Source organism: Asterias amurensis, chromosome 5, assembly GCF_032118995.1.
Source record: "Asterias amurensis chromosome 5, ASM3211899v1".
Classification (NCBI taxonomy): domain Eukaryota; kingdom Metazoa; phylum Echinodermata; class Asteroidea; order Forcipulatida; family Asteriidae; genus Asterias; species Asterias amurensis.
The window spans coordinates 26,453,087-26,478,633 of NC_092652.1; the positions used below are offsets into that span (position 1 = coordinate 26,453,087).

At 38.4% G+C, this 25,547-nt stretch overlaps 1 protein-coding gene and 22 non-coding genes across 25 annotated transcripts in view; all 23 read right to left on the minus strand.

The window, feature by feature from the left end:
- LOC139937674 (coatomer subunit zeta-1-like) overlaps positions 1-11,547 on the minus strand; it is a 63,119-nt gene extending 51,572 nt beyond the window's left edge. For all 3 annotated transcript variants that reach the window (XM_071932931.1, XM_071932928.1, XM_071932929.1), the window contains exons 1-3: positions 11,457-11,547; positions 8,564-8,632; positions 2,732-2,813 (exon numbers count right to left, since the gene is read on the minus strand). In XM_071932931.1, the coding sequence (XP_071789032.1) occupies positions 2,732-2,813; positions 8,564-8,632; positions 11,457-11,474 (169 nt within the window). In that variant the 5' untranslated portion in view covers positions 11,475-11,547. The remainder of the gene's footprint in view (positions 1-2,731; positions 2,814-8,563; positions 8,633-11,456) is intronic.
- Positions 11,548-16,317: 4,770 nt separating this feature from the next.
- Trnan-guu (transfer RNA asparagine (anticodon GUU)) lies at positions 16,318-16,391 on the minus strand. Its single transcript has one exon. It is a non-coding gene; the product is annotated as a tRNA-Asn (tRNA).
- A 228-nt stretch (positions 16,392-16,619) lies between these two features.
- Trnan-guu (transfer RNA asparagine (anticodon GUU)) lies at positions 16,620-16,693 on the minus strand. Its single transcript has one exon. It is a non-coding gene; the product is annotated as a tRNA-Asn (tRNA).
- Positions 16,694-16,789: 96 nt separating this feature from the next.
- Trnan-guu (transfer RNA asparagine (anticodon GUU)) lies at positions 16,790-16,862 on the minus strand. Its single transcript has one exon. It is a non-coding gene; the product is annotated as a tRNA-Asn (tRNA).
- Positions 16,863-16,959: 97 nt separating this feature from the next.
- On the minus strand, positions 16,960-17,033 carry Trnan-guu (transfer RNA asparagine (anticodon GUU)). The gene has a single exon. It is a non-coding gene; the product is annotated as a tRNA-Asn (tRNA).
- Positions 17,034-17,262: 229 nt separating this feature from the next.
- Trnan-guu (transfer RNA asparagine (anticodon GUU)) lies at positions 17,263-17,336 on the minus strand. The gene has a single exon. It is a non-coding gene; the product is annotated as a tRNA-Asn (tRNA).
- A 96-nt stretch (positions 17,337-17,432) lies between these two features.
- Positions 17,433-17,506, minus strand: Trnan-guu (transfer RNA asparagine (anticodon GUU)). The gene has a single exon. It is a non-coding gene; the product is annotated as a tRNA-Asn (tRNA).
- A 96-nt stretch (positions 17,507-17,602) lies between these two features.
- Positions 17,603-17,676, minus strand: Trnan-guu (transfer RNA asparagine (anticodon GUU)). Its single transcript has one exon. It is a non-coding gene; the product is annotated as a tRNA-Asn (tRNA).
- Positions 17,677-17,772: 96 nt separating this feature from the next.
- Positions 17,773-17,846, minus strand: Trnan-guu (transfer RNA asparagine (anticodon GUU)). Its single transcript has one exon. It is a non-coding gene; the product is annotated as a tRNA-Asn (tRNA).
- An 88-nt stretch (positions 17,847-17,934) lies between these two features.
- On the minus strand, positions 17,935-18,008 carry Trnan-guu (transfer RNA asparagine (anticodon GUU)). Its single transcript has one exon. It is a non-coding gene; the product is annotated as a tRNA-Asn (tRNA).
- A 97-nt stretch (positions 18,009-18,105) lies between these two features.
- On the minus strand, positions 18,106-18,179 carry Trnan-guu (transfer RNA asparagine (anticodon GUU)). Its single transcript has one exon. It is a non-coding gene; the product is annotated as a tRNA-Asn (tRNA).
- A 96-nt stretch (positions 18,180-18,275) lies between these two features.
- Trnan-guu (transfer RNA asparagine (anticodon GUU)) lies at positions 18,276-18,349 on the minus strand. Its single transcript has one exon. It is a non-coding gene; the product is annotated as a tRNA-Asn (tRNA).
- Positions 18,350-18,437: 88 nt separating this feature from the next.
- Trnan-guu (transfer RNA asparagine (anticodon GUU)) lies at positions 18,438-18,511 on the minus strand. The gene has a single exon. It is a non-coding gene; the product is annotated as a tRNA-Asn (tRNA).
- A 97-nt stretch (positions 18,512-18,608) lies between these two features.
- Positions 18,609-18,682, minus strand: Trnan-guu (transfer RNA asparagine (anticodon GUU)). The gene has a single exon. It is a non-coding gene; the product is annotated as a tRNA-Asn (tRNA).
- A 96-nt stretch (positions 18,683-18,778) lies between these two features.
- On the minus strand, positions 18,779-18,852 carry Trnan-guu (transfer RNA asparagine (anticodon GUU)). Its single transcript has one exon. It is a non-coding gene; the product is annotated as a tRNA-Asn (tRNA).
- Positions 18,853-20,878: 2,026 nt separating this feature from the next.
- Positions 20,879-20,952, minus strand: Trnan-guu (transfer RNA asparagine (anticodon GUU)). The gene has a single exon. It is a non-coding gene; the product is annotated as a tRNA-Asn (tRNA).
- A 99-nt stretch (positions 20,953-21,051) lies between these two features.
- Positions 21,052-21,125, minus strand: Trnan-guu (transfer RNA asparagine (anticodon GUU)). The gene has a single exon. It is a non-coding gene; the product is annotated as a tRNA-Asn (tRNA).
- Positions 21,126-21,220: 95 nt separating this feature from the next.
- On the minus strand, positions 21,221-21,294 carry Trnan-guu (transfer RNA asparagine (anticodon GUU)). Its single transcript has one exon. It is a non-coding gene; the product is annotated as a tRNA-Asn (tRNA).
- Positions 21,295-21,387: 93 nt separating this feature from the next.
- Positions 21,388-21,461, minus strand: Trnan-guu (transfer RNA asparagine (anticodon GUU)). The gene has a single exon. It is a non-coding gene; the product is annotated as a tRNA-Asn (tRNA).
- A 93-nt stretch (positions 21,462-21,554) lies between these two features.
- Positions 21,555-21,628, minus strand: Trnan-guu (transfer RNA asparagine (anticodon GUU)). Its single transcript has one exon. It is a non-coding gene; the product is annotated as a tRNA-Asn (tRNA).
- A 95-nt stretch (positions 21,629-21,723) lies between these two features.
- Positions 21,724-21,797, minus strand: Trnan-guu (transfer RNA asparagine (anticodon GUU)). Its single transcript has one exon. It is a non-coding gene; the product is annotated as a tRNA-Asn (tRNA).
- Positions 21,798-21,891: 94 nt separating this feature from the next.
- On the minus strand, positions 21,892-21,965 carry Trnan-guu (transfer RNA asparagine (anticodon GUU)). The gene has a single exon. It is a non-coding gene; the product is annotated as a tRNA-Asn (tRNA).
- A 3,458-nt stretch (positions 21,966-25,423) lies between these two features.
- On the minus strand, positions 25,424-25,497 carry Trnan-guu (transfer RNA asparagine (anticodon GUU)). The gene has a single exon. It is a non-coding gene; the product is annotated as a tRNA-Asn (tRNA).
- Between the last annotated feature and the right edge of the window lie 50 nt (positions 25,498-25,547).

The window sequence follows — 25,547 nt, forward strand, 5'->3', positions numbered from 1 at the left end:
GAAAACTACAGCTGATTTAAGACCCCAGTAAAAGGCATTTTCCCAATTGGGTAAAAAGCTCAGTCCTTATCATCCACCAAGCTATTCCATTGTGGCTAAACATTCTCTCAGACAATAATCTTCCAAAATGAGTCCACATCCCAAAATGCTGAAGCTATTTTGGCGTTGCCATGGTTAGAAAGCCTCGATATTGAACTTTATTAACATGAACATGTCGTCAATGTGTAAAATAATCACACTAGTGACAGACGTTACCACAAGGTTTGCATTTGTTTTACTCTGATAAGTTCGGTCTGGCCACACCTAACTCATGTGACTACCACTTTTTATTGGTAATAACATTTGGGGCACTAGGGTATGGGAGGTACGTATATAACCACAAAAGCTTGCAAATTATGGCAAAACAGTAACACAACTATTGTTTGTTTTCAGAAACCCTTGATAACTGTTATCAATTTTCAGCCTAGTCATAGGACTACCTTTTTATCTTGGTCAAACCAGCTATATTTCCTTGCAAGAAAATACTGCGGCTTTCTTTTTTTTGTTGTGCGTTTGCGATGTCAAAGTTCACTGCTACATGTATGCTCATGGGGGAAGTCCACACACACGGTCTGCATGAACCACGTCAGAGCCTTGGTTAAAGCCGACTCCATGACTCTGCAAAATATTGATCCGGCGGTATGGCCTAAGGTCCAGCTGTTACCCATTTCCCTATCGTGGTTGAAACCTCTCTCAACAGAACTGGCCACTACACTTTATTTTCTACAGCCCCCCCCCCCCCTCTCTCCATCCACCTCACCCCCCCCCCTACATTTACTGCACAGGGACGCGAGGTTTCCTGTTTGAATATTGTGGCATCCCCCACTCAAGTCTACATTCAGCCACGTGCTGTCTACGCCAATTTCCTGGGCTGAGCGGGAGAACCCGGCATACACACTAACGGCGAAATGTGCACAGCGGTGATACACAGTGCCTGGCACCGGGCTAAGGGTAAAAAAGAAAGAATCGCTCCGAGCAGACTGCGGTAGAAATGAAAGGAGAGGGGGCGGCCTTGGCATTGCGACCTCGGGTTTTTATTTACGCTGTGTTCTTACAGCGAGGAACTCTCACAACTAGGATGCTTATGATCTAGTCTCCTGGCATTACTTGAGTGACAATGGAATGTCTTATGACCCACCTGCTACAAAACTATATACTAAGCTGGGTGGGGTAGGGGCGGGTGTTCTAACACTACAGGTCAAAAGAAAGGGTTGAGGCCAAGCCTAGCCAGGAAGGAAACATGAACGACCGAATGTGAAGTGAAAAAAAGTGAGCTTATAATTCAATTATATGTATCATGCAATCTTGGGAACAGCCTACTGTATGAACCAGGGTATTAATCAGACGGCTCACGCTTCGTGTTGAACTTCACGCTTCGTGATCTCGAGGGAGAGGAAAAAGCTTTCTCGCAATCACTTATTCCTCATCCTCAGGTGACCATGAGATTTGTTTTATTTGTATCAATTGAAAAAAAAAACATTCACACTTGTGGGCTGCGATTAAAGCTGCACGGAACATACGCACGATAACTTTGACTTTCTCATCTGAAAAAACTCAGAGAAACTTAAAGTGAACTTGTAGAATTGCACCATGCTCTCTCACAACCTAATTCTGTTGAGCTGCCAAGAGTAAGGTTTGCCAAGAGCATATATCAAGGTACTTGCTAGGCAAATATTAGTACTAATTCCAAATAATAATGCACTTTTTGAAATCCAGAGAGGACCCTTCAAGTCCAGCAATTAGCAATACATGTAGGTACCGCAGACAGTCTACTTGATGTTATGATTGCAAGGGAGATAAAGGAGCAATTACAATCTGATCGGATAACAACACCGGACTCAAGCTCTGGTGTTTCAGATCAGCGGAGGGTGGGTTTCGAGTCCCAGTTGTGACACTTGTGTCCTTAAAGGCAGTGGACACTATTGGTAATTGCTCAAAATAATTGTTTTGCATAAAACCTTACTTGGAAATAATGTAAGTAATGGGGAGACGTTGATAGTATAAAACATTGTGAGAAACGGCTCCCTCTGAATTGATGTAGTTTTCGAGAAAGAAGTAATTTTCCTCCAATTTGATTTCGAGACCTCAAGTTTAGAATTTGAGGTCTCGAAATCAAGCATAAGAAATCACACAACTTCAAGTGACAATGGTGTTTTTTCTTTCATTATTACTTCGATGACCGATTGAGCTGAAATTTTCACAGGTTTGTTATTTCATGCATATGATGAGATACAGCAAGTGAGAAGACCAAAAGTGTCCACTGTCTTTAAGCAAGACACTACCATTTATGCTGCGTCCTATGGATGGGGCGTCCAGTGAGTTGTGTAATGCACATTTAAGAAACCAGTGCGATCATAAAGAGAATGAATTTGCCCTAGTGTTCCTGGTTTGATTGGCAGCATATAGCACCATAGCACCTTGTATACCATTACATGGTGCCATATACATGTATGAATAGCTCTTTAATTTCAAAACGTAGCTCCACATCACTTGTACAAAACGAATATTGAGCGCTTTGATGGGCCCCTAGGGTTGTGATAATAATGCGCTATACAATAACAACCCAGAGTATAAGAATTAATTAACAAGCACAGCCATGAAATTGGGCCCTGCTCTATAGTGTGGGAGTCACAGGTTTGGAAAGCAACAAGTATACAGTGCTTGATGAGCTGTTCGTTTTGTGGCATCTCACCATTTGCTCGATGTGTCTTGCTGAAAAGGTTCTTTTCAAAAACCTTCTGCTCCTTGGCTGTTGGGTACGTGTCGTCATAATACTGCAGATGAAAGAAAAAATACAGACAAAAATAGTTGGTAAAATGTTTTGTGGAATGGCATGGACGAACCAAAGCTTTGGTGTGACACTTTGAAAAAAGTTTGGGAGGTAGTGCATTCTGCTCTACCAGCCAAGTTTCTAGTGGATGATACCCATGCCTACATCCTAAGGGCTTTGAAGGGGTTAACCCTGTTTCAGCCCCAAGAGTATGTGACAACGTGGTGGCAGTTGTTTTTGGCCAACCGCCCAAATCAGTTAAGTGAAGCCCTCACCTTAAAGTGGCTGTCCGACCTTGTAATGTTAGCTGATATCGCATAACAAACAAAAACAATCAATTTAAGACAGTGAGCTTTGGTAAAATGAACAAAATATGATATTAACTATTGCTTTATCTCTCAATGAGTAGTGCATCCTCATAAAAAAATTACAGGGTTTCTCAAAAATTATAATTTTATGATTTTCAACACACCTGTAGGGAGCGATGGGGGGCCTACATCATGAAGGTCACTATGAGTCGGAGCACAAGAAAACCTCATTTCCAGTGACCTTTGACCTTGTTTAATATCTAGGCTTAATTTGCTGATGTTTTTTTATCTTGCCTTTCATCTACATCCTAATCCTACAGCAAAAATTTGTGTGTACACAACTTTTATCATCGTGTTTAGAAAAACTAATTTTGAAATCCTGTTTTCACTAAAGCTGTCCTCGACCTTCAACAATATAATCCGTTACTCAATATGCTATAAAAGAGAAAACAAAACCACAGAGATTTTGTTCTCATTTCATCTTCAATCACCCGTTCCGCACCCCCTGTCTAGGCCATGTCACTAATCCCTAGTAGCTCTAGACACAAGGGACCCCTGACAGGAAAAGCTACTTTGTTTTAAATTGATTCCAGATTCCGCACCGGGCAGCTATTGTTTTCTCCACGCGTGAATCATCCACTTCATTGTCACAACCATCGAATCGGCTCCAACGTCAATTTGGCACGCAACATTTTTTTGTCTCTCTCTCTTCTGTCTTCCCGTAACTCTTATGCAGGATGGAAGATAGCGTGCCGGGATTCAAGAGGGTTCTGCCCCAAGGCAGAGTCAGGCAGCAGAACCAAACAATGAAGGCTTTGTAAATGAAGAATGACAATGTCAGAAAGTTTTATTGGATTGTGGAGCAGAAGAGATGCTGTCAAGCCATTGTTATCACGCTGTCACTTAGCCATTTCAACCCCCCCTCCCCCCCCCCCCCAAATCCCTTTTAACCAACTGTTCCAGAAAAAAGTTTTCAAGCCTACCAGTACTTTGAAAGTTTACACTGACCCCTTACATTCACCTTTGACACTTCATACCACTGGTCAGGGGGCAAATACACAAGCCCACTGACTTTCCAAATCTTCATGAAAAAATGTTTGTAAACCTTTCTTGGTGCCGCACTTTTTTTTTTTTTAACACAGGCTACAAACGTATAACGTTACATTACCTTAGACTGGTTCAAAAATGAAGTTGTGATAAGCAATATTTACAGCTAATCGGCCTTAAATGTGTTAAAGACACTGGACACAATTGGTAATAGTCAAAGACAAGTCTTCTCACTTGGTGTATATCAACATATGCATAAAATGACAAACCTGTGAAAATTTGAGCTCAATTGGTCGTTGAAGTTGCGAGATAATGATGAAAGAAAAAACGCCCTTGACACACGAGGTTGTGTGCTTTTATATGCTTGATTTCGAGACCTCAATTTCTAAACTTAAGGTCTCGAAATCAAAATCGTGGAAAATTACTTCTTTCTCGAAAACTATATCACTTCAGAGGGAGCCGTTTCTCACAATGTTCTATACTATCAACAGCTCCTCATGACTCGTTACCAAGTAAGGTTTTATGCTGATAATTATTTTGAGTAATTACCAATAGTGTCCACTGCCTTTAAGCAGAAGATTTTGCTCACAACACTTGTTTTGCTAACTACAAGTAATACATGTAAAAATAGCTGGTCATTGGTCGCAACAATGTAAACTTAATGGCATTTTGGCTGGTAATCTGTTTCTGCTTAGCAGGTTTTTTTCCATGCTTAGCAAAATCTTGTCCTTAACCACATACTGAAATTTGGCCATGGTTGTAACCAATGCTTTCCTTTCTAATAAAATACACCATGTTTTCTAATGTTCTCAGATTATTCAAAATTGAAACACCATCTGTTTGCACCAGCTGCACCGTTCCTCATCTTACCAAAATAAAAGTGCTTTAACGCCTCAAAGTTCAACTTGATTTCTTCCTCAACGACTCAGCGAGCATGACAATGAAACACACTTGTGTCCAACAGGTTGTTTTCATGCCCAGTAGAGAAAAAATGATCCAGCATAAAGACACATCTGCTTTGAGTGTTGCATTTGTTTTTGACTGATCATGACAAATTTTATGTAAAAGTACGGGACATGTATGACTACAGTTTATCATGTAATGTGCCATATCCTGCCTATCAAAGTCCTAATTAAGTTTCTACAGGGTTCGCACTTGTATTGTAAGTAGACTCAAATCAAATGCGTAAGTTGCAGTTCAGAATTTGAACCTTGTAGACCAAAAACTTGGAAGTCGGAGAACTTAGACCAAAATGAGGCAGATACTGATGCTTCAACCTACTGTGGCAAAGGTGGTATTCAAACGACTGATAATACTTTTTATTCTCCAATTGGCAGAATTTGTGGAAAATGTGGATTGGTCTTGCCAACTAACCATACAAACTTTATTGCATTACCAATAACAAAGCACTGCCTCATGAATAGCTGGTGCTTTCCTGAATGGACACATAAAGACTGTGTGCTTTTGAATTGTGGCAAGATAGTAAAGAATGTCAAACTTTTATACTTAGTCCTAGGGATATTATCCTTTATAATGGGTACACAAAAAGAGCCTAAAAGATTAAAAAAAGCACATCTCACAGTCTGCTTTATGTTCATATCTTCAAGAAAAAAATACAAAATGAATTTATCTGAGGAACCCTATCGTCCAGGTCGAAATAAATAAATGAATGGTTTTGGAAATTAGCAGCACATGGTAGCTGCTCCGACGCATGTAAAACGATGCCCCTGAAGATTTCTCTCTGTGATAAATCGCAGTCCAACACAAGCTGTTCTTAATTAAATATCAAATCAATCTGAATACCACGCCGCTCCGCAAGGAAGTCAATCATTTTAACTTGCCTTGTCTGGATCTTTTCAAGATGGTGGCACGTTTTTTTTGGCCTAGGACCCCCTCAGCAACTTTTATTAAATCAGAAAGCCGTTATGACTAACTTGATCTGTTCCTTCTTCTCCGTTTCATCTTGGGACTTGTCCTCAAGAAATGCGATAACTTTTCATCGAAATGGAGAACACAATTTGTAATAGTTTCGCAAGTTAAGTTTCCGTTTGTCATTGAATTAGTCATCGAATATGGAAAAGGCTTTTTAATAGTTTTATTATGGTATTGTAAATCAAGATTGGCAAAAATGGGTCACAGAAAATGTGTTTTTCCTTCCTGCTCAAAATAACTAAACTGAACTGTCAATTGATTTTGCTCTTAAAGAAACATCCTGAAGAGAATCAAAGCACACTGATCGAAACGTTGTGTCGTTAACCACAGATTACTTTCATAACCAATACTACTTAAATCGAGATTTCCGCAAATCTCTTAGTTAAAAGAAATATCTACCAACCAAGCAAACAAATTAGCATCCTAGAATAAAGTTACCAGCCAAATAATAAATGTGACATGTACCATCTGGGACTGGTACCCTGCTTATTCACCCTGTTTCTTTCATTTGACCGTGTTGTCCTGTATATATTAAGATTAAACTATTTCTGCGACGTCACTCTATTGTTGAAAGTGTAGATTATTTTTACGAATCTACACTTAACTGTAGATTCGTTACAAATCTACACTAAGTGTAGATTCGTAACATAATCTACAGTTGAGTGTATTTTCATTATACAATAGTTCAACTTGAAAATTACTGCAGTTCCAAACTGAAAGATAGGATGAAGTGCAACAAAATATTGGCTAGCTGAATATATGTTATCTTTCAATTTACAAAAACTTTTTCCAGCTTAGAAGAATTACTTTAGTATTCAATTTATTGTTAGCTGAGCAAACTGACGTTGTAATTTGATAATGTTGCAAGCACTCAACAATGCCTCTATACATGTATGTTGTAAAATATTTATAAAATGTGACCAACCGTCGTTTGTTAACATACATGTATACGAAATTCGGCTTGTACATTCTATTTACAAATCTCCACTTTAGAGTCCATTCTCCTTGACAGAATGACCATCAAAGGCTTAGTACAGCTTCAGTTCTATAAAGGAGTGCTTTATCTTACAGCAAGACTGACTTGAAAAACTCTTACAAAGCTGGAAGAAAAGCATCTGCAAACTTGACATTCCTTATCCTTCATCTTTAACTAAGACTGTTTTGACTTGAGACTTATTTGTCAAAACAGGAACAATTCTGTAATAATTCATACAGTGAAAGCTTTGTAATATCAAACTTTCTTGCGACATTTTACTCTTTTTTGTTGATATTTTCTCTTCCGTTTCGGATTACGATTGTTCCTACACCAGGTCCCTACTACATGGTACCATGCCTAGACCCATTAATCATTATCTGCAGACCGTGAAAATGACAGCTCCGTTTTGCAAATCGGATGGAGGGGGCCGAACACCAATAGCCTCGTCATCATCCCAAACCATCCCCCCCCCCCCCGAAACCTCACTACGTTAACTAAATTTCCTTTTCGTGTGAAGCCTCGCACCTTACCCATGAGGTTACATCCCCTTTCGTGCCTGCTGCATTATCTAGAATGCCTCCCCCGAGACCTCTTTTGACTCTTTCCGAGGACAAAGGGGTAAACAACCATCAGTTCTGACACTTTACATTCTGGATGAAGAATGGCATACCTCCACCCCCTTTCTCCCCCCATCGAAAACAAAAAAAACTTAATTGACAGATCCGAATGCCCCGCCCATGTTAACTGACCAATACAAATTCAAAGATTGTACCATCTTTCTTGAGACATGACAGGTGGAGAAGTAGTACTGCGCACATAACAGTAGATAGGCAAGCGGTCATTGAATAATGAGTGTTGCTATAAAATAACACGTACCGTCTGTAGAAACTCACATGCGAGGAATATGCCCAAAGCTTCCTCACTCAACTTTTGACCTGTACCCTACACCTGCGGTTAAGGTTATTTAGAGGCACTGGACGCCTTTGTTAATTCTCAAAGACCAGTATTCTTACTACATGTAGGTGTATCCCAACATGCATAATTTTACTCAATTTGTCGTCGAAGTTGCAAGAAAATAATGAAAGAAAAAACACCCTTGTTGCACAAATTTGTGTGCTTTCAGATAAAAGGCCTGAAGCTTTTTAATATTCGAGTAAGAAAATACATCTTTCTCAAAAACCATGTTACTTCAGAGGGAGCCATTTCTCACAATATTTTAAACTATCAACAGCTCTCCAAAGCTCTTTTAACAAGTAAGTTTTTATGCTAACAAGAATAATTTGGGTCTTCCTTGAGGCGCGTGGTGATTCATAAAACTGGCCCGAGTAATAAATGGACAAATATATATTTAATGAGTCTGCTTAGGAACAATGTTTCTATGGTGTTAGTGAGTTTTGGATTATGGGATTTGAGGCATTGCATGGTGAGGTATCCATGTATATTTGGTTTGAGGTAACACCATGTGTTTTGGATTAATGTTCAGTACTTTACCTTGGAAACAATTCTCTCCCCATCGTTGTCCAGAATAGCAATAGCTTTAACTGTATACAAACTTGCTGGCTGTAATGAAACAAAATAAAAAATCACAACTTAATTCGATAAACTTTAATTTGGGTCTTCCCTTTGATTACTTTGTTTCTGTCCATTGCAGGAAACAGAAGCTAATTAATAACACAAATTGTATCCAGTGTTTTAGAAAGTAAAAAAAAATTGTCATTACTATTATTATCATTAATATTATATATCTGTTCAAAATTTGTTGAGTAAAGATGTTAACAAAATAGGGACACCGCAAACATGTAAGGCTAGATAGCTCAAGTTGGTAGAGCGCCGGCACGTTGATCCGAAGGTCGTTGATTCAAACCCCACTAAATTTGTCTTTGTTAAGCCATAGAGAAAAGGACAAGTCCTTGGTTGAACGAACCAAACTAATTTGTTGAACATGTTCAATAAACAAAACTTCAGGCCTGGAATTACAGATCTGTTGCCCTAGTCATTGCCAAATAAGTATTACATAAACTTAAGGGTCTTCCAGTGCCCACGAAAGCAATTGCCTTGCCCTCTCCAGGATGAAAGTCCAGGGCTGAAACAACCCAGCTAGACTGAGCAAATCACCACTCCAGATTCACAAATCGCAACGCTACTTCCGTTTCCGTCAATAAACAAAATGACCATAGTGGACTTGTGTTTGTTATCAATTGACACAAGACACCTTTAAGGTGACAAATCTCAGGTGGTCAATTAATTTACAGTAATAATACAAATTTGTCACGCCTAGGCCCCATTATCCAATGACAGACATTGTGACCCATGGGGTCGACAGAGCTGTGAACGACCCCGCCCTGGGATCTTCTAAATTGCCCCGAAGGGAAGTTATGGGAAATGAAAATCCACAGAGGTGTAAATTAATTTCAATTCTTACCTTCACAGGTAATCAAACAATTAATAATTCAAAAATTATAAACACTTCGGGGAGGTTTTGGTTGCACTTGATGTCATTATTCATTTGATGAAGTGTCATCTTTTTAACCCACAGCAATATAACAACTGCTGTCTTGGTGTGTGAGACTGTAAATGCGTACGTAAAAGCAAGACACATTGTTGGCCTGAAAGTCCTTCCCATAAAGGATAAACCACGATTCCTAACAAGGACACTTCAATTTCAAATTAAAAGTATATTATAGATTATCTCTAAAGGTGACCATAGCCAAGACCAGGGAGGCAGTGCCTGAGAGGTCAGGTTGGCCCGTTATTTTTCAATGACGTCCAGCATGGCAGGTTAGGTTTTCATTTCACTGGTCAGTCAGTCAGCTTTTGCACTTGTCCATATTTCAAAATGTGTTTTCTTGCCTGAAAAAAGAACACTTTGCAACAAGTTTTTCACTTTTCTATCGCAAAAATTTTAAGGAAAAAAATACAAAAAAACAGCTGATCAGTCAAGAAGTTGTGTCTACAACTCATAGAATGAAACGCAATTCCATTTCTAGATGTGTGTCCGATGGTGAAAAAAACGCCTTTGGCTTTCCTGCTAATAAATAATTTTGAAACTTCATCCATGGGCAATTTCAGAGAGACCAAACTGGTTTACGCAATAAATCTCTTTTAAGTTGTAGCATATTTATGAAGGGAGACATTTATAGGTCTCCTAGGATACTAATCATCGTCTGTCAAATATTATTTTGTCTGCACAGACACATTTTAGAGGACACATTTTCCTGATCGAATCTTGTAGTTCGTCTTGTGGTGAGGAGTCATCTGATACCGACAGTTTATTACTTTATGTCAGTGAACTTGGAAAGCTCATCTGTAATGAGAGTAAATCTGAACAAGCCAAAGTAATGGTTTGGGGTTTTTCCTACTTCCATATTGTAAGTGGTTTAGGAAATTACAGGTAGGAAAACTGGAAATAAGACAGGGGTCAAATCGGGGTCAAATCAGGGTCCAAATTATAGATTATGACCCAAGTCTAAACATCCAAGATTTTCGGGTTGGGTTTTGGGTTTTTGTTATTTTTTTACTTTTGTCTTTTCCAAACAACATTTCTGAGCTTATGTTTTCTGGAACTCAACACATTATTTGCTGTAGTGTTTTTTTCAACTTTTAAGATTTTTTTTTGTTTTTTTTAAGCATTCTGGTAACACTTGCTTTTTTAGACAGTTGCAATAAAATGTCACATAGGCCATAGAGCAAGGAACAGAAGGAGTTACAACTAGTTTTCTTCAAAGGTTCCATGAGTGTTACCGCGGGCTTATAACGACCAGCGCTAATCGACAGAAACATCTGTGGGCGCATTTCCTAACGAGCGAAGTATAAAGAACTTGCTACCCAATTACGCCACAGAAAAATACACAGATTGCATTGCGTTCAATTCAAGCGTCCTTCTCAACCAACGACATACGGCAAGGATGATTTTAGCTATGAATAACGACATTTCAATGATTTTGGCAAACAAAAATGCAATAGGAATCGCAACTAACTAAACTTAGTCAGCACAAGCATTCTATTTCTATTAGAATTTCTAATTATTGGAAACACAACCTTTTTGACACGTGATTTCAACTTTCTTTTTTTATCATGACACTAATTATTTTTAATCTTTTAATCTTAATCTTAACATTTCTGTAACCCTTCACAAAATCACAGAAACTGCCCATTCGCTTCGGTCAGGAGCGAACAACACACGTAAATTGTAATGTCCGAAAACTGGGCAAGCAAAATTGACGCACTAGTTCAACTGAATACCTCGTCACAGTAACATAATGAACACCTTAAAATCATCCCAATAATATCGCTCTTTAATTCAACCCATCATCAAGTAATAAAACAGAATTACAGCCACAACTAGTCTAATTCTCGTAAATAAAACCACTACGATTTTTCTTACCAATACGGGAGCATCCATGTTGATTTATATTCACTGGTCCCAAACAAAAAAGGCTTGTTGTTTTAACACGTACTCCGCGCACCAACGTAAACTTTTTGCCAACGTGTAAAACGTATACTGGAGAGAATTACGGAGAAGCTGTGTGTCACAGGCTTTCAACGTCGGGGGCGCTGTTCATACTTGCCTTTGGTTGGGACTCGGATTTATAGTGGTATAATATAAAGGGTGCAAATAAATATTTTCAGAAGTAGCGCAGTTTCTTTTTAAATAAAATGACAACGACTTTTTGACGTAAATTTTAATAATTTTGTCTTTATTTTGTGAAGGAAAATCTAGAAGGGACAGTCTACGCTCTTTCAATCCCAAACTATACCCACAGGTAAAGACATTTCCAAACCTCAAGAGATTAGCTTTGGGAAAAGGCTCCTTATCTTGTGAACAAATCAAAGCCTGAAATACCCCCCTTCCCCACTTCATCATCCCATCCCAAAAATCCAGGCACGAAAGTCACAATTCTTCCGAAAGAAATTGCTCTTAATTGATTTTTAACAAAAATTTAAACAGAAACAAATAATATTATAAATTTTGGCTTTAGACAGTGAGGTCTGTGAAAAGAAATCACCGGCGTACTACTAGGGTGTGATTCGAACTCACGACCTTTGCAGTAGAGTAGTGTCTTACCAATTATTGTGTCTTACCAATTGTTGATGTCACTCGTGGGACACCCTTTGGAATTCTGTGAACAGGGAAAACAACCGATCTTGGACAATTATTTCAAGACGTCACAACATTCAAACACACACCGAGCCTAAAATTTGCACCCTACGCATTAGAAAGTGAAATCATAACAGTCATTCTGAGTAGTCAGGTTTCTACTTCCCAATTTATCGTATTAATTAAGGCAAGGAGACCATTGGTAATGTTGTCAGTAATCTCACTTGGTGTATCCCATGCATAATAACAATCTGTGAAAATTTGGACTCATAAAATCATCGAAGTTATAAGAGATTGATGAAAGAAAAACACCCTTGTTGCACACAATTTGTGTGCTTTCAGCTGACTAATATTAATAACATGCTTCAGGCCTAAAGGGTTTTATTCTTTGAGTGAGAAGTTACCTTTCTCGAAAACTACTACTTCAGATGGAGCCGTCACTAGCTCTCCATCGCTCGTAACACCAAGTAAGTTTTTATGCTAACAATTATTTTGAGTAATTACTTATAGTGTCCAGTGCCTTTAAGTGTAACTGAGTCAGACGTTATAGTGTCAAAACCCTTGTGATATCTATCTCTATAGACTGTGCAAGTCTCGCGCGGATTTGAACTTCCGGGACCATTGTGGTCCCAACCTTATGGAGTTTTACGTTGGGGAGATTTTGTTTTGTCCATTACTTTAGTTTAATGTAGTTTATGACCATAAAAATGACACATGTTGTTAAAAATGTAATACTAATTAACATCATATATAAAAGTAAAAATAAAGTCAACATAATAACGAAGAAAAACCGATATTTAAACTTGACCTCAGGTCAGGTTACTTGGTAAAAATTAAGAATTTCTGCCCATCTCCGATCACGAAACTTACGCAGACGCTTGTTTTGGTCGCGCGGGGTGAAAAGCTTTTTCATTAGTCGTTTAGGCGTCGGCTTCCTCTTTAAACTGCGTCACGCGTTTATCTAACGCCCTTGCGACCATCGTGCGTCCGCGTATAAACCAGCTTTTAGCAGTTTCACATTCGGGCGTAGATTTACAAAAGGGGTTTCAAAAAATTTAAGATCAAACAAACATCCTTGTCCCAGAGTTTTACTTTTGTCCATACATAGACTTTAACCGATAATTGTGTGTTTGTTTAAAAAGCTAAAACTAATTTAAACAAGCTCTATAGGGTATTTTTGTTGTTCAGATTCAGCATTAAGAATAAATTAAAGCAAAGATTTGATTCATAAAAAAATAAAGTTCTTCAGTTGTCGTGTTTTCTCGCTCCGGTGCGCGCGAGACTTGCACAGTCTATTATGCGTTATTGATGAGGAGGAAGCAATTCAATTGTACATAAAGCGCACAAACCATGTATGGACAAGTGAAGACACGTCAGTAGCACGCGGCGGGTTCTAAAATCCGGTCTCGTCATGTGTTTTTGTTTATCCATACCTTTTGTATTTTACATTGCACTGTTGTTTTGATGGATTTACGTAATTATACATGACAATCAGTGTGCTTGTGGGGGGGGGGGTGAAGGTCCGAGGGTTGGGTGACCATACAATTGTGGACTAACAGTCTTTGAACTATATTACAGTTTTCTCTCAATTGCATTCTTAAGACCTATCGTTCCGTGTCTTTGATGTCAACAAACAGTTTAGTAACAAGACATTATTCCTAAACTTTCGTTTTTTGGTCCTTTGGTTGACCACAAAACTTGTTGACTACGGAAAACTTCAAGCTCCCTTTTTTGATATAGAAACTTAGCTTACAAGTGTTAATGATAAAACAGCACAGTGTTACTTTATACCAATTTAAGTCTCAATTGCTACACGTTCAACCAATTCGAGAAACTTTACCATGTGTAACTTAAACACCTTTGTTAACAAAATGTTTGTCATTATTTTTCTCGTTTATAATTTCGTGTTTTACAGAATGAACATGGCAACGTTTTAAAACCAAACTAAGTCACGGAAATGTGTGACGCGTCAAGTTAACACCAGCCTGATAATTTGAATTCTGTCAAATTATTATTGCTATGCATTGTTTTAAAAACAGTGCTATATTTAGGCTTTCATAGCTAACAAAGTTTTTATAGAAATAAGTTTCTCTAAACGTAAATTGTTGACCACCAAATGAACCCGGGCTGATATGACTGGCTGCGGTAGGCCTACTGAACGAGTTATCGCCACAACGGGTGCAACGGTGGCGGGAAAAGGGGTGTTAGTTTCCATGGGAAATGTTTTCTAAGTAAACAAACAATAGTAATAATTATTACGAAATACAAATTTAAAATCAAAGAAGCAAAATAGAACAATGTGTTCTTTGAAGGAGGGGCAAAGTAGAGATTATTATAAAGAGTTGTCTAACAGTCACATGCATGTCCCGTGATTAGTCGAAGCGATTTCACAGTGCATGACACACCCCGGTGGGTGTATGCAAGAAAAGTAACTTCAATGACAGTAATTGACATTGGACACTATCCAAACGGTCTATAGAGGCAGTGAATGTCTATTATTATACTTTACACATCAAATTGTACATTCACATAGAATTGTACAGTTAATGGCGTACTTTGCACATCGATATTGGTTATATATAGGCATTCATTTTGCAGAGTGAATGCCACCATTTTAGATCCTGCACGTCAAGAACTTTTAAAATAATAACAGAACAAACGGTACGAAATCAGGCGGGAACTTCCCTCGTGTTCAATGGATGATTCCTGATAGATCTATAATACACCAGCGAATGTTAGTGAAGCGCAAATTCAGTTTCCAATACATGTCTTTGCAAACTACCTTTTGGATACATTTTGTCAATAACTTTGTCCAATATCAACCTCTACTGCATGTAACATCATTGGTATCTTGAAAATGATATCACTTATCAAAGCGTTCATTTTCAGACTTATGAACTCACCAATGATCGATGAATTATCATCAATCCATTTAAACAAAGTTATTGACACAAACATACAAAAACTAGTTTGCAAAAAAACATTGATATTAAAAATGTGTGCATCGCTTAAATGAATTTGCATAAAAATGCCTACTTCGAATCATCCAATGCGCATGAGGGAAATTCCCATCCGATTTTTATTTCTCTGTGTAATTTGAAAGTTGTTGACAAACAGGATCTAAAATCAACACAATCATTGTCAAGAAGAGATGGAATTTTCCCACGATTGAAATATAATCCTGGGATGTTTGCGTGTCACCATAGAAACGTTGGTCATGATATGTGTTTGAGTTCAGCTTCTGGAGAAAACTCAGGTGTAATTTTGTAAAATCATCTGAAATGTTGAATGACAAAAAAAAGGTGCAGTGACATTTCAACTTCAGTTTTCTTTTATATTTTAAAGGGGGGGGGGTCCGGAGACTTTCCAAGCTATACGTCACCGTCGCGAAGAAAACCAAAACGTTACAATGACCACTGGAATGGTTGATTTTACAGAAACGAAACATTCCAAACAGAGAAGGCATCTCTCTTGGGAAAAGGAGCAACGATTGATATCACAATATGACAAATATTGTACCCAGAACAAGAAAAAGTACCCAAAACTGAGAGTCAACATTAGTAGACATTAATGGTATCTATTTAAACAATTCATAAAGGTATTGAAAATCAAATCTGTCATTTACAGCAGATGCTTTTGAGACATGGCGGATTGATTCAGTCAGTAATTTATAAAGTCATTGTTTGTAAATATCGAATTTTACTTTTGAACCCTCGAGATCGAAACTTCAGCTATTGCTGTACTCATTTCTCAAAAGCTTTTTCATTTCAAGAAAAAATATTGCTACTCTCATGTGCAAATTAAAAATGTAAACATTTGTTTTTTTCAATTGTAACAATGGTATGCATGCCCTTTAAGTTCAACCACCAAATATAAACAAAACAATTTATTCGACTGTTTGATTAGTTAATTCACTGATGTGTAAATAGATGTAGCTGCTGTATGGATTTGTTTCGTTTTACCATTTTAGTTGGTCTTCCGTATTTCGATAAAATTCGCAGAAATTTTGTCAACATACGGAAGGCCCCAGTATTACGTAACAACTATTGTTTTCGATAACACTTGTCTGTTTTCTTGTTCGTGGTATTTCCTTCTTTCACAATAAAGAACCACTTAAATTCATAATTCAAATTCAAAATGATATTACCGTCCCTGGGTGGATTTGAACCACCAACCTTTCGGTTAACAGCCGAACGCGCTAACCGATTGCGCCACAGAGACTTGCTGCTTCTACTGTTTGTATTAATTTTATACTTTTCCCCCCTCGACATCTTGATTAATATATTTCGATGGGCAGAACCACCAACCTTTCAGTTAACAGCCGAACGCGCTAACCGATTGCGCCACAGAGACTTGCTGTGTTTGTTAACTTTCGTATAACTTTTATATTATTTTTTGCTGCTCGAAAACTTGATATACAGCAAACAATAAAAGTTCAAAATATTTTTCCGTCCCTGGGTGGATTTGAACCACCAACCTTTCGGTTAACAGCCGAACGCGCTAACCGATTGCGCCACAGAGACTTGCTGTGTTTGTCAATTTTCGTATAACTTTTACATGATTTTTTGCTGCTCGAAAACTTGATTAACAGCAAACAATAAAAGTTAAAAATATTTGTCCGTCCCTGGGTGGATTTGAACCACCAACCTTTCGGTTAACAGCCGAACGCGCTAACCGATTGCGCCCAGAGACTTACTGTCTTTGTTAATTTTTGTATAACGTTTACATTATTTTGTAGCTGCTCGAAAACTTGATTAACAGCAAACAATAAAAGTTAAAAATATTTGTCCGTCCCTGGGTGGATTTGAACCACCAACCTTTCGGTTAACAGCCGAACGCGCTAACCGATTGCGCCACAGAGACTTGCTGCTTCTACTGTTTGTATTAAGTTTATACTTTTCCCCCCTCGACATCTTGATTAATATATTTCGATGGGCAGAACCACCAACCTTTCAGTTAACAGCCGAACGCGCTAACCGATTGCGCCACAGAGACTTGCTGTGTTTGTCAATTTTCGTATAACTTTTACATTATTTTTTGCTGCTCGAAAACTTGATTTACAGCAAACAATAAAAGTTCAAAATATTTTTTCCGTCCCTGGGTGGATTTGAACCACCAACCTTTCGGTTAACAGCCGAACGCGCTAACCGATTGCGCCACAGAGACTTAATATGTTTGTTAATTTTTGTATAACTTTTACATGATTTTTTGCTGCTCGAAAACTTGATTAACAGCAAACAATGAAAGTTCAAAATATTTGTTCGTCCCTGGGTGGATTTGAACCACCAACCTTTCGGTTAACAGCCGAACGCGCTAACCGATTGCGCCACAGAGACTTACTGTCTTTGTTAATTTTTGTATAACTTTTACATTATTTTTAGCTGCTCGAAAACTTGATTAACAGCAAACAATAAAAGTTAAAAATATTTGTCCGTCCCTGGGTGGATTTGAACCACCAACCTTTCGGTTAACAGCCGAACGCGCTAACCGATTGCGCCACAGAGACTTATTGTGTTTGTCAGTTTATGTATAATTTTTACATTAACTTTTGCTGCTTGAAAACTTGATTAACAGCAAACAATAAAAGTTCAAAATATTTGTCCGTCCCTGGGTGGATTTGAACCACCAACCTTTCGGTTAACAGCCGAACGCGCTAACCGATTGCGCCACAGAGACTTAGCTACTATTGTTTGTATTAATCTTATACTTTTGCCCCTCGAAAACTTGATTAATATCAAACCACTATAGTTCAAAATGATTTTTCCGTCCCTGGGTGGATTTGAACCACCAACCTTTCGGTTAACAGCCGAACGCGCTAACCGATTGCGCCACAGAGACTTATTGTGGTTGTTAGTATTTTGTATAACTTTTACATTATTTTTTGCTGCTCGAAAACTTGATTAACAGCAAACAATAAAAGTTCAAAGTATTTGTCCGTCCCTGGGTGGATTTGAACCACCAACCTTTCGGTTAACAGCCGAACGCGCTAACCGATTGCGCCACAGAGACTTACTGTCTTTGTCAATTTTTGTATAACTTTTCCATTATTTTTTGCTGCTCGAAAACTTGATTAACAGCAAACAATAAAAGTTCAAAGTATTTGTCCGTCCCTGGGTGGATTTGAACCACCAACCTTTCGGTTAACAGCCGAACGCGCTAACCGATTGCGCCACAGAGACTTAGCTACTATTGTTTGTATTAATCTTATACTTTTGCCCCTCGAAAACTTGATTAATATCAAACCACTATAGTTCAAAATGATTTTTCCGTCCCTGGGTGGATTTGAACCACCAACCTTTCGGTTAACAGCCGAACGCGCTAACCGATTGCGCCACAGAGACTTATTGTGGTTGTTAGTATTTTGTATAACTTTTACATTATTTTTTGCTGCTCGAAAACTTGATTAACAGCAAACAATAAAAGTTCAAAGTATTTGTCCGTCCCTGGGTGGATTTGAACCACCAACCTTTCGGTTAACAGCCGAACGCGCTAACCGATTGCGCCACAGAGACTTACTGTCTTTGTCAATTTTTGTATAACTTTTCCATTATTTTTTGCTGCTCGAAAACTTGATTAACAGCAAACAATAAAAGTTCAAAGTATTTGTCCGTCCCTGGGTGGATTTGAACCACCAACCTTTCGGTTAACAGCCGAACGCGCTAACCGATTGCGCCACAGAGACTTATTGTGATGGCACAGCTGAATACTTCAGACAATACTTGAAATTGGGTCTTCATTAGTCAATAACAGAATCTAAAGAGATTTGATCGTCGACTCAAAGAATTGAATATTAAGCTTTACATATTATATTGATAGTCAATTCACGTGTGCAATGTTTGGAAAAGTTCAACCCATGACTCAAATGGTTATGGTTATTTATTTTGTTTTGGGGTTGTTGTTTGGGGTTTCAGGTTGCTTTTTTGGTTTTTGTTTTTTTGGTTTGGTTTTGGGTTTTTTGTTTCTTTTTTTTTGGGGGGGGGGTGGGGGTGGGGGGGTTGAGGGAGTTCAAACAAATAATAATATTGAGGTACTTTTGAATCCCGGTGTGGGTGGGAGAGTCATTTCCCAAAATATTCAACTTATTGAGGAATACGTCAATTTAGTAACAAAGCCACTGTTGGCAGAGTTTAATAATTTCCAACATGGTGTTAACGGAAGATTTTGCGCGACATAAAAAAAACAATAATTATACCCGCAAGCTAAAGTGGACCCTGGGTTTTCCTAAAACGGTCATTTTACCAGAATGGATTTTTCTAGGAGTCCTAATTTGTTACCTGTGCTTTTGTGTTTCTTGTTTAAACGGATGACAGGATATGCGTCATACACACAAAGGGAAGGTCAACTGAGCTCGGAAATACGCATCCATGGGTTCGATTCAGAGAGGAAACCCTTGTTCCTTATATGTCCATGAGTTCAAATTAGGAATGATTTACAAGTAGCAAGATTTATTCATTTACGTTTCCTCATCCAAAGGTCGTTTCGTTTTTGGTCAGATTGTATCGAACTTTCGGGAAAATAAACTCCAGAGACCCCGTTAACAATAACCCGAAAAACGCATCGGGCTTTATTCGATTTTGGGGGTTTGTTTGTTTATCTGTTGTTGGTTTTTACTTATGTTTACGGGTTTGCAAGAGCTGTTTTTGAAAGCCTTTCCAAGAACACTCTTTGCTCTTCTTTAACAAGTCCATAACTGCACACAAATGTTGAAGGCCTGACGTTTCGACCCAAGCAGAGTCTTTCTCGTAAATAGAAAGACAACACAACACATACGAACATGGTTATGTATACCTTTTAGCTAGTGTCGAAACGTCAGGCAATTAACTATTTGTTTGCATTTATACCATAGGTCATTTTGTTTGGTAAGCAGTATGCAACAGTTAATTCTGTGTTCTCAATTTAGTAACTGTTTACAAAGCAGTGGCCATTTTGTATGAGTCTGAGGGCATCTTCTATAATCACTTGCTAAAATCAGCGAAATTGTTCGTCCTTTTGACACTTTTGAACACCACAGTCTTTCAGAGTATTTTGTAAATTAAATCAGAGTCGAGTTTTACTTTGCATCCAGGGTCGTTTTAAAAGTAAGTTGATGATTGAACAGGTTTAACTCAGATTCTTCGCTTTCCTTGAGTCAGACACAACCACAGACGATAAATTTTGTTTTTTTATTACTTCGCCTTAATGATAAATGAGCAAATTTAACTTCTTTCACATCTTAAGGACATGTCTGGAACGGAATCACACGCGCGAGAATTAAAGTTAACCCTAATTGCATGAGGTGTCTAAACTTTAATGAGTATTAATCAAAGTCAGACACTTACAAACAAATTAAAATTAACGACAAAAGCATGTGTCATCGGTTACCTGAGGCCATATCTTTCTTATTTCCTTTGTAACTTGCTTTTTTTATAACCCCGTGATGAGTACGTTTGTTTTCAGTTATTAAAACTAAACATGATCTTTTTATATAATTGAATAACTTATTCAAAATACAGGCCTTTGTGCAAAGGTAAAAGAACTTGCTTCAAACAAAATATTGTTACGTCCCTGGGTGTGAACTTGACCCACCAACCTTTCGGTTAACAGCCGAACGTGCTAACCGATTGCGCCACAGAGACTTGCTGTTTGGCTAATATTTTCTGTAACTTTCCAACAAAAGCTGCTTGTAAAGATTGAGAAATATTAAACAATAAAAGTTCAAAATATTATTGCGTCCCTGGGTGGATTTGAACCACCAACCTTTCGGTTAACAGCCGAACGCGCTAACCGATTGCGCCACAGAGACTTGGTGTGTTGGTTGCTATTTTTTGTTTAACTTTTACAATTTATGCCGCTCGAAAAACTTTATTAGTATCAAACAATAATAAAGTTCAAAATAAGTCTTCGTCCCTGGATGGATTTGAACCACCAACCTTTCGGTTAACAGCCGAACGCGCTGACCGATTGCGCCACAGAGACCTGCTGTGTAGCTAGATTTTTCCCCGTAAATTTCCCCTAAAAACTGCTCTCAAGGTTTGATCAATACCAAACAATAATAATTCAAAATATTACTCCGTCCCTGGGTGGATTTGAACCACCAACCTTTCGGTTAACAGCCGAACGCGCTAACCGATTGCGCCACAGAGACTTGCTGTTTGGCTAATATTTTCTGTAACTTTCCCACAAAAGCTGCTTGTAAAGATTGAGAATTATTAAGCAATAAAAGTTCAAAATATTATCCCGTCCCTGGGTGGATTTGAACCACCAACCTTTCGGTTAACAGCCGAACGCGCTAACCGATTGCGCCACAGAGACTTGCTGTTTGGCTAATATTTTCTGTAACTTTCCCACAAAAGGTGCTTGTAAAGATTGAGAATTATTAAGCAATAAAAGTTCAAAATATTATCCCGTCCCTGGGTGGATTTGAACCACCAACCTTTCGGTTAACAGCCGAACGCGCTGACCGATTGCGCCACAGAGACCTGCTGTGTAGCTAGATTTTTCCCCGTAAATTTCCCCTAAAAACTGCTCTTAAAGTTTGATCAATACCAAACAATGATAATTTAAAATATTACTCCGTCCCTGGGTGGATTTGAACCACCAACCTTTCGGTTAACAGCCGAACGCGCTGGCCGACTGCGCCACAGAGACCTGCTGTGTAGCTAGATTTTTCCTGTATATTTCTCCTAAAAACTGCTCTTAAAGCTTGATCAATACCAAACAATGATAATTCAAAATATTACTCCGTCCCTGGGTGGATTTGAACCACCAACCTTTCGGTTAACAGCCGAACGCGCTAACCGATTGCGCCACAGAGACTTGCTGTGTTATTTTACTTTTCTATACATTTCCCTAAGAAGTTTCAAAATCTTATGGTTCAAATGAGAGCAGAAACAAGTTAATGGATGAGACCCAAGTTGGTACCGAAAGGGGTCCGCGCGAAAACAGGTTATTTTTGGTAAGTCAGCAGCACAGGCTCAAAAGAGTGTTTCGAATTAAGAGAAAAGTATCATATTTCGCCATAGGGAAAAACACAGTTCCTTTCATTTCAAAAATACAATTTCTGGAAAGAAAAAGTAGTACATCTGAATGACTCTTAATATTTTTCGGAATCATTCCTAGGTTTTTATACTAATAAACATGGTAATACAATCAGGGTGTTTAAGTTAGTCTCAATCAACGATCTGTGTTTGTTAGCAGTTTGCTGCAATCAAAGACGGGCTCAGATTGACTTATGGAAGGATGTCACTGTCGGCAGCAAAAATAAGGGAGTTCGTTTTGAAAACAGGAGACACACAAAACGTGTGGGTAAATCTATATGAATGACGATTGAAAAGCGAGGAAGCATGGTTCCCATTCCTCACATTCTGATGGTGTGTTTAAACCCTCCGTGGAACCAGAGCGTCCCTCCTCAGTGCCTACCACTCTATCCTGGCCCCCGTCTACCCCCAGGCCTTCGCAGTCACACAGCCCCTCAACCCCCAAATTCCTCTTGTTTGGTCTTGAGATATTTACAAATGGTGTTATTACGCACTTCCCTGTAGGCCCGGGGTAGGAAACAGTTGATAACGTCTTAATGAGTAGAGGCGTAAGCGTGTCTCCTTTTGTTTTACAAAACGGCATTCTTGAATATATCAATGGGTTCACCTTTATTAATGAAGACAACTAGGTCATGAATAATTCATTATGTCATTAACGCAAGGCAAGAAACTAGTCTCTTTTCGTGACAAGTACTTGAAACTATCACACATGACGTGCGGTTTGGGACGTACTCTCGACACAAACCAAGGGCCAAGCCTGTCTTCACTGAACCTAACAATGTCTTAATTACGATGGGCACCATGCATATTATGACAAAAGATAAGTAGCATAATGAGTATGTCTCATTACTTATCTTGAAGTGTTGATAGGTCACAGATTTATCCTTGTTAGAAAAATCAAGAAGGGTGGAGGAGAAATTACCACGGAATAATTTCACAGAGTAACTTTTTATTTTTCAATGGAGGGTGCTACAAGCAACTGTTGACGTGAACCGAAAGCAATTTTGTCGATTTAAGTGAACACCGAACGATTTCCTACTAGGGCTGAGAGTTTAAATACAGGTCTTTTAACAATAGAAGGGAGTGTCACCTAACATTGGTAATTGATTTATAAAAACGGAAAAGGTTTTCAAATGTATTTGTGGTAGACCGGTATAGGTGGGGTCAATAATTCAGCTCAGAACAGTGGCGTAACCAGGGCGGGGCGGTTGCCCCTCCCCCGCCACCAGGCCCCGCTTAGAATCCTTTCCCAAAATGAGATCGCAAAACATGCCCCCACAAATTAATGGATCGATACATGAAATATAGCCCCTGGGCAAATTTCAACATAATTCGACTAGAAAGAAAGAAAGATGATATCCCAGTTCCTTAGAACGAAATATCAGCCAAAAACATGAATGTCCAAGACGGAACGCAAACAAATTGACATTTCCCATCCCCCATGATGAGCTCAGAGGGTATACTAGGGTATCTTACCCCGACAAGGTTCACGCTTGACTTGTGAGATGAGAGAAGTCCCCCCCTGCTCCATCCCCTCTAGGCCTAGAGGAAAAGTAGAAGTCCGTCATGGAAATTTATAACGTATCATATTAAGGGAGGTATAGTACAACATTAATGACAAAATGGGAAATGCCAATTTGTTTGCGTTCCGTCTTTGACATCCATATTTTTGGCTGATATTTCGATGGGTAACTGGGATTGTTAGTTCCTGCTTTATGGTTCTATTAGATGTTCTTTTGGCTTGGGGGTTACAAGTCCTTTTGAATGTTGCTGAGGGTGGACCTCTTTTGTTTGTTTGATACTGTGGTGGTTTTTTTGTAATTATCATTATAAACCACAAGGGAAACTGAATGGGTAAAGTTGTAAATGATTTTTTGGTTTTTTTAATTGTATGTTTTATTCATTTTTGTTTTAACTCCTGCTTCATTGTTTTAAAAGTTGTTCTCTATACCAGTTTTATTTTGGCTTTTGAGGGTTTTTAGTCCATTCATGTTTGGCTTTTTTAACTGTTGTCCCTTCCTACTGTTGTTACGGTGTTTTTTGTGTGTGCTGTTTATGCAATAATCTGGATTTGCTTTTGTTTTAATGTTTTCTTATGTGTGACTTTTAAATATTTGAGTGCAATCTCCTCTTTATATTATATAATTATATTTTTATTGTTGGCAGGGGTTTTGTTTTACACATCTCTTGATGACAGTTTTTATACTTTTGTTTTAACCTTGACAGCCCCTGTCCAACTTGTAATCATTGTGTATGTCTAAAGATTTAATTAAATAAATGAAATAAATAAAATGTCTATAATTGGAATGCACTCTCTTTGATATGTTGATAAAACTGTCACAACTGGAATTGTTTTGGTAAGTGGGTATAAGTTTGTTCAGTCTATAAAATACCGATAAAGGTAGCACTGGTTCCAAGTTCAGACCACTGCCCAATCCCACGGAGCAGCTTAAGCAGGAAACACTGCTTCAAAAGGTTCTGCTTAGCAAACAAGGACAGGATCCACGCAGAGACTGTACATTTGACATCGTGTATTTTGGCTGGTAGCCTTGTTATCGTCTAATCATAATTTATTTTGTGCTAGCTGCGATTGTACCACAGAGACTTGCTGTGAAACTGTTACTTTTTCTTTAACTTTCAACTTATATTAAGCCACTCATAAAGCTTGATTAAAATCCAAACAATAATAGTTCAAAATATTATTCCGTCCCTGGGTGGATTTGAACCACCAACCTTTCGGTTAAAGGGAAGGTACACGTTTGGCAATTACTCAAAACAAATATTAACATAATAACTGACTTGCTAATGAGCATTGGGAGCTGTTGATAGTTTAAAACACTTTGGGAAACGATTCCCTCTGAAGTAACGTAGTTTTTGAGAAAGAGGTAATTTCTCACTAAAATAATAAAAGACTTCTAGCTAGAAGTCTTTTATTATTATCTGAAAGCACACAAATTCGTCCATCAATTCGTCTTTCATCATCATCTCGCAACTTCGATGACCAATTGAACCCAAATTTACACAGGCTTGTTATTTAATGATTATGATGGGATACACCAAGTGAGAAGACTGGTCTTTGACAATTACCAAACGTGTACCTTCCCTTTAACAGCCGAACGCGCTAACCGATTACGCCACAAAGACTCGCTGTTCGGCTAATATTTTCTTTAACTTTCACAAAAATTCACTTGTCAAGCTTGATTAATATCCAAACAATAACAGTTCAAAATATTGCTGCGTCCCTGGGTGGATTTGAACCACGAACCTTTCGGTTAACAGCCGAACGCGCTAACCGATTGCGCCACAGAGACTTGCTGCGTATATAGTACTTTCTGTAACTTTCTCACAAAAGCTACTCGTA